A 7,404-nucleotide genomic window follows, 5' to 3' on the forward strand; every position below is an offset into this window, starting at 1 on the left:
GAGTGTTTTATTGTACGCAGTTTTAGTGTGGCGGACTCTAACAAATGTAAGACATTGGTCAGAAAGGCGAGTCTCATTGCTGGCTCCAGGATGGAGGACTGGGAGTCAGTTCTGTGCTCACGTATGGTTTCGGTCCATTCTTGGTTAGAAGCGCACCCATTACATAGAATACTTTTAGTGCAATTTAAATGGAGGACGAACAGATCCAAAAACTCGCTTTTACCCAGTGCAATGGGGTGAGCTAACCTGGGCAAGTAATCGTGCTCCTTATTTACCAAGTCATGGAATGTTATGGAAATCATTTTATTACCATTTACAGGTTTTTTTTTTCAGTTTTTATACTTCATTCGGGTTTTTTTTATTTTTATGTCTATTGTTTGTATATATGTGATTGTATATCTTATTGTTCTGCGGATGCTGGTGATGTTGTTGTTGTTGTGACACAATTCATTTCCCCTCTGGGGATAATAAAGGATTCTGCTGATAAAAGATCATCCTGGTGACAGAACTTCCATGTGTCATCTCCTGGAGGAGAGATCATATCTGAACCCAACCCAGGATATCCCGGCCAGCCTCAGGAGTAATGTGTTGTGCTCCTTGGTATATGAAGATCTGAAGCCCATCTTGTCATACATCTTACATGCTTGGATCTGCACATTAGTGGTGGACACCATGACCGCATTGCACCCATTCTCCTGTGCATAGTCCACCACTGCCCTGCATAATAGTTTAGAGATCCCTTTCCCCCTGTGATATTTAGAGACGGCCATCCTCTTCAGCTCCACATTCTTTTCATGTTGAGTAATGAAGGGGATTGCAGCAACTATTCCAACAACTTCACCGTCCAGCTCCGCCACCCAGAAGCAGTGGCCTTTCCTCTGGAGATAATGTGCCCACACATCCTTCAGGTCTCCATTCACAGCTTTCATGCCATAATAATGGAAAAACTGGTTGCCCGGGTACCATAAGATGATCAACACACCGATCACACACAAGATGGAGAGCGCGATGGATCCAGTGGTGACCATGGGTAGAAGAAGTCCCACCACCAGGAGAAGCCAGTTGTGAGGTTGTCTCAAGGCATTGTAGAAGGATGGGAGGATGTGCTCACAACAACCGGTCAGGTAGATCTCCTGGACTGCATGAAGGTCGGATTCCTGGTATAACCGAACCTTGCAAGAGGACATCTTGTCTACGTGAAAAGATAAACATAACTGTAAGACACAAATATAAGAAACATAAAATTACATAGCAAATTGATAAAAATATTCTACAGGGACGTACATTCTACGAGAGGAATGTCCCACAGAGAGCAACTCAAGACCTCAGAACATAACGAGGCAATGAAAGTCTATCCATACCTCCTACTCCATACATGATACAGTCTCCGTCTACAGTGTCTCAGGGTTTATCTGAACACACCTGGTTGACCTTGGATGTAGATCAACGCCCTTCTCGCGTACACAGAGTAACTTCCGATGGCTGACACGTTAGACAACCATCACCCATGGTAGACCTTATCTATAAGAGGTGGGGTGACTGAGTCTACCATTAACACGAACAACTAATTGGCCAATTTAGGTAAAAAATTTCCCTGATTCTGCTCAGAGTAGATGATTGACTAAACCTCGGTGATCAAGTTGGATACATTTTTTTAGAGAAAAGTAGGAAAGTTTTCTGGCATCCTGATATAAGCTATCAGCTATCTCCTATTAGACATGGTCATTGTAGGTAGTTTTATCCCAGATAAGGGTTGGACTAGCCCACTGGAAGCCTACGTTTGGCTCAGGCTCTTTAGGAATTATGGTCCTAAGTGGTCCAAAGGAAAGCAACACAATTTTGTGGATACTAGTATTGATTTTCTGGTGGTTGATAGGCCCAAGGGATCCCAGTCTGACACTCAACTTGTACAAGATGTGAGAGATGGGACACTCTCCACCGAACCTGACCTGAATCTTCTCTTGAACTTTTCTCTCCAGATATGCCTTCACCTTCAGCATTGGATTCTAATGTGCGCTGCAGTCTAGTATCTTCTCTTTAGATCTTACCAGAAAGTTTGATATGATCCAATGTGAAGCTAAAGGAACCATATCCAGGTTACGGGTAGGTGTCTCCTGGAGCTCTGGTTGTAGATCGTCTCACAATGATCTACAGACTGGATTACAATGATCTACTGAGGGTTGAAAGAGAATCTGAGTGACCCAGAGAGGAGCTGGTCCTGTATAGCGGCAGGAGGAGCAGGTCTTTAGGTCTTATCAGGATAACCTATATCTAGAGAAGCTGTAGATGTGAGAGTTCAGCTCCGAGAGAGTCCAGAGAGCAGAGAATCGCCCGGTATCTATGCTCTAAATTTGTCACCATGAGGCGCTAACATCTTCACTGTGTATCAGCGAGGCGCCTTGTTCTTACCATCTATATTAGATGACCTTCAAAGCTACAAATCTGCAGAACTGCAGGGTCCACATGGAGCTGGGGAGGACTAGAGATCCGTATAGGACATTTAGTTATAGATATTTATAGCACCTGTCCCTTCTCTCTGAGCCTCCCCCGTGATCTGTGATCCTGGTCACCCATTGGTAGCCTGGAATCACATCATGCTACATACTGTAAATAGCCCCCTACACCCTGCACATACAGTGTATACAGTATATACTGACCTGGGGCTGCTCCTTCAGCTGTGCTCACACAGGGATGAGGTCCGGAGTGACAGGACGAGACCCAACTCTTCCAAACATGAGTTAAATATTTATCACATGGACCCTGGAATAATTAACTAATCATGTCCTGTCCTTTATACCCAGATCTATTAATGGACAGGACTAACCGTGTCCTAATAAGACCCGTGAGGGGAGGTCACCACCCGCATGGTCAGCAGGACACAGGACAGTGTGACCTCTATATACTGAGATCCCAGGTCCCAAATACACCAGGGGAGGTCGGTGACAGGTGCTATGGCAGCCACTGAATGCTCCTATATGGGAAGGTATTATCTGTACTTATAGGGAACCTACCCCCTAGCACCTCTAGGGGATGTGTAACATGGCTGCCTGTCTCTAGGAGATGTGTAACATGGCCGCCTGTCTCTAGGTGATGTGTAACATGGCTGTCTGTCTCTAGCTGATGTGTAACATGGCTGTCTGTCTCTAGGTGATGTATAACATGGCTGCCTGTCTCTAGGTGATGTATAACATGGCTGCCTGTCTCTAGGTGATGTGTAACATGGCTGTCTGTCTCTAGGTGATGTGTAACATGGCTGTCTGTCTCTAGGTGATGTGTAACATGGCCGCCTGTCTCTAGGTGATGTATAACATGGCCGCCTGTCTCTAGGTGATGTATAACATGGCTGCCTGTCTCTAGGTGATGTGTAACATGGCTGCCTGTCTCTAGGTGATGTGTAACATGGCTGCCTGTCTCTAGGTGATGTGTAACATGGCTGCCTGTCTCTAGGGGATGTGTAACATGGCTGCCTGTCTCTAGGTGATGTGTAACATGGCTGCCTGTCTCTAGGTGATGTGTAACATGGCTGCCTGTCTCTAGGTGATGTGTAACATGGCCGCCTGTCTCTAGGTGATGTATAACATGGCTGCCTGTCTCTAGGTGATGTGTAACATGGCTGCCTGTCTCTAGGTGATGTGAAACATGGCTGTCTGTCTCTAGGTGATGTGTAACATGGCCGCCTGTCTCTAGGTGATGTATAACATGGCTGTCTGTCTCTAGGTGATGTGTAACATGGCTGTCTGTCTCTAGGTGATGTATAACATGGCTGCCTGTCTCTAGGTGATGTATAACATGGCTGCCTGTCTCTAGGTGATGTGTAACATGGCTGCCTGTCTCTAGGTGATGTGTAACATGGCTGCCTGTCTCTAGGTGATGTGTAACATGGCCGCCTGTCTCTAGGTGATGTGTAACATGGCCGCCTGTCTCTAGGTGATGTGTAACATGGCCGCCTGTCTCTAGGTGATGTATAACATGGCTGCCTGTCTCTAGGTGATGTGTAACATGGCTGCCTGTCTCTAGGTGATGTGTAACATGGCTGTCTGTCTCTAGGTGATGTGTAACATGGCCGCCTGTCTCTAGGTGATGTATAACATGGCTGTCTGTCTCTAGGTGATGTATAACATGGCTGCCTGTCTCTAGGTGATGTGTAACATGGCTGCCTGTCTCTAGGTGATGTGAAACATGGCTGTCTGTCTCTAGGTGATGTGTAACATGGCCGCCTGTCTCTAGGTGATGTATAACATGGCTGTCTGTCTCTAGGTGATGTGTAACATGGCTGTCTGTCTCTAGGTGATGTATAACATGGCTGCCTGTCTCTAGGTGATGTATAACATGGCTGCCTGTCTCTAGGTGATGTGTAACATGGCTGCCTGTCTCTAGGTGATGTGTAACATGGCTGCCTGTCTCTAGGTGATGTGTAACATGGCCGCCTGTCTCTAGGTGATGTGTAACATGGCCGCCTGTCTCTAGGTGATGTGTAACATGGCCGCCTGTCTCTAGGTGATGTATAACATGGCTGCCTGTCTCTAGGTGATGTGTAACATGGCTGCCTGTCTCTAGGTGATGTGTAACATGGCTGTCTGTCTCTAGGTGATGTGTAACATGGCCGCCTGTCTCTAGGTGATGTATAACATGGCTGTCTGTCTCTAGGTGATGTGTAACATGGCTGCCTGTCTCTAGGTGATGTGTAACATGGCTGCCTGTCTCTAGGTGATGTGTAACATGGCTGTCTGTCTCTAGGTGATGTGTAACATGGCCGCCTGTCTCTAGGTGATGTATAACATGGCTGTCTGTCTCTAGGTGATGTGTAACATGGCTGTCTGTCTCTAGGTGATGTATAACATGGCTGTCTGTCTCTAGGTGATGTATAACATGGCTGTCTGTCTCTAGGTGATGTATAACATGGCTGCCTGTCTCTAGGTGATGTGTAACATGGCTGCCTGTCTCTAGGTGATGTGTAACATGGCTGCCTGTCTGTCTCTAGGTGATGTGTAACATGGCTGCCTGTCTCTAGGTGATGTGTAACATGGCTGCCTGTCTCTAGGTGATGTGTAACATGGCTGCCTGTCTCTAGGTGATGTGTAACATGGCCGCCTGTCTCTAGGTGATGTGTAACATGGCCGCCTGTCTCTAGGTGATGTGTAACATGGCCGCCTGTCTCTAGGTGATGTGTAACATGGCCGCCTGTCTCTAGGTGATGTGTAACATAGCCGCCTGTCTCTAGGTGATGTATAACATGGCCGCCTGTCCCTAGGTGATGTGTAACATGGCTGCCTGTCTCTAGGTGATGTATAACATGGCTGCCTGTCTCTAGCTGATGTGTAACATGGCCGCCTGTCTCTAGGTGATGTATAACATGGCCGCCTGTCTCTACGTGATGTGTAACATGGCTGCCTGTCTCTAGGTGACGTATTACATGGCTGCCTGTCTCTAGGTGATGTGTAACATGGCCGCCTGTCTCTAGGTGATGTGTAACATGTCCGCCTGTCTCTAGGTGATGTGTAACATGGCCGCCTGTCTCTAGGTGATGTGTAACATGGCCGCCTGTCTCTAGGTGATGTGTAACATGGCCGCCTGTCTCTAGGTGATGTGTAACATGGCTGCCTGTCTCTAGGTGATGTTTAACATGGCTGCCTGTCTCTAGGTGATGTATAACATGGCTGCCTGTCTCTAGGTGATGTTTAACATGGCTGCCTGTCTCTAGGTGATGTATAACATGGCTGCCTGTCTCTAGGTGATGTTTAACATGGCTGCCTGTCTCTAGGTGATGTATAACATGGCTGCCTGTCTCTAGGTGATGTGTAACATGGCTGCCTGTCTCTAGGTGATGTGGAACATGGCTGCCTGTCTCTAGGTGATGTGTAACATGGCCGCCTGTCTCTAGGTGATGTGTAACATGGCCGCCTGTCTCTAGGTGATGTGTAACATGGCCGCCTGTCTCTAGGTGATGTGTAACATGGCCGCCTGTCTCTAGGTGATGTGTAACATGGCCGCCTGTCTCTAGGTGATGTGTAACATGGCCGCCTGTCTCTAGGTGATGTGTAACATGGCTGCCTGTCTCTAGGTGATGTATAACATGGCTGCCTGTCTCTAGGTGATGTGTAACATGGCCGCCTGTCTCTAGGTGATGTATAACATGGCCGCCTGTCTCTAGGTAATGTGTAACATGGCCGCCTGTCTCTAGTTTAGGTATAACGTGACTGCAGGCTAGGACTGGTCCAATGGTGAACCTGATCCTGGGCCCCCGTGTCTATAGGTGGCCCGGCCATTTCTGGTCATAGAACTGGATGAAGAAGACCTTTCCTCTCTTGCATTGGCTCTTGGTGGCCTCATTGGCTTTTCCTATGTGAGCGCCGGTTGCCCCCCTTATTATCTTCTGGAATCCTCTCAGCTTCCTGCTCCCTGCCACAGGGGGCTACCGGCTGCCATAATAATACTGCTCATACTAATACGTAACAAGCCACTGATCACCATCCCAAGCTGAGGGCAATACCTACCTTTCTCCACCATTTTTCAAAAATCAGCGACACAAGGGCCTTTTTTTTTTCCTTTTGTCTCACCCTCTCGCAGACCCTGTGACCCCGAGGCGTAACTAGAGGAGGCTTCTTAATAGGGCCCCCTGCCCTCTCAGAAAATATACATTTTTATATACTCACACATTTCTGCACTGATATATACATTTATACACACACGGTAGCTGCTGACCACATGGGGGGGGGGGGGTATGACACGACTGATTGAAATATAGAATCCTGATATTCAGTACTCAACACATTTGTGTTTATTGATAGACAAGTCATATCTGTAAGTCGCCCAAACGAATCCAAGGAGCCCGTTTGTGAAAGACCCTTAGAAGGAGCTGTCTACTTGCAGGAAGCCCATGATCTCCTACAGTTGCACAGCATCCACCTGATCTGATGTGGTGGGGAGGAGGACCACATCACACCTGCTCTTCTGAGCAGTCAATCAATGATTCCCTTGTCTCAGTGGGTACTTGCACCTCAGAACTTGCACCTAAGAAATCTTCTCACCTCAATGGACTTCCATAGGAACTGCCGCAACAGTCTCCACTATTTCTCCAGCTGACACCACCATCCAGAACTAATGGCCGCCTCTTCTCGTGTAATGTCCATCAAGGTCCTCTATGTCCTCTGACCAGAGCATGTTTAACACAGGAATGTAGAACCAGAGGGTGGCCATGACACTGATTGAAAGAATAATGGATGAGGTGGTCACATGTAGAGCAGGAGAAGCAGTTAGTAATGAGGATCTGGTAAAGCCTGCGGTGGAGCATCAGAACTCAACATCTTTCTATGGTCTAATTCTCCGGCATACGACTCATCACCAACAGGCTAGTACTGGCTATGACTTAATATCAGCCTCTCCTTCCAGCGCTGGATGAAGAGA

At 47.4% G+C, this 7,404-nt stretch overlaps 1 protein-coding gene across 2 annotated transcripts; it reads right to left on the minus strand.

Annotated features, from left to right (window-relative positions):
* Window positions 1-296: 296 nt before the first annotated feature.
* Window positions 297-2,725, minus strand: LOC140113809 (probable N-acetyltransferase camello). Of its 2 annotated transcripts, none has more exons than XM_072132663.1 (2): window positions 2,658-2,725; window positions 297-1,214 (listed from the first exon to the last, which is right to left on the minus strand). In XM_072132663.1, exon 2 carries the CDS (start codon window positions 1,185-1,187, stop codon window positions 519-521), a length of 669 nt encoding a protein of 222 aa, XP_071988764.1. In that variant the 5' UTR covers window positions 1,188-1,214; window positions 2,658-2,725; the 3' UTR covers window positions 297-518. The 2 variants fall into 2 exon arrangements, with proteins under 2 accessions (XP_071988764.1, XP_071988763.1); XM_072132662.1 differs by having other exon boundaries at window positions 297-1,192; window positions 2,658-2,717.
* Between the last annotated feature and the right edge of the window lie 4,679 nt (window positions 2,726-7,404).

This window comes from Engystomops pustulosus, chromosome 1 (assembly GCF_040894005.1).
Source record: "Engystomops pustulosus chromosome 1, aEngPut4.maternal, whole genome shotgun sequence".
Classification (NCBI taxonomy): Eukaryota; Metazoa; Chordata; class Amphibia; order Anura; family Leptodactylidae; genus Engystomops; species Engystomops pustulosus.

Coding starts and splice junctions, on each gene's coding strand:
- LOC140113809 (XM_072132663.1), bottom strand. CDS start 1,187: ATGTCCTCTTGCAAGGTTCGGTTATACCAGGAATCCGACCTTCATGCA.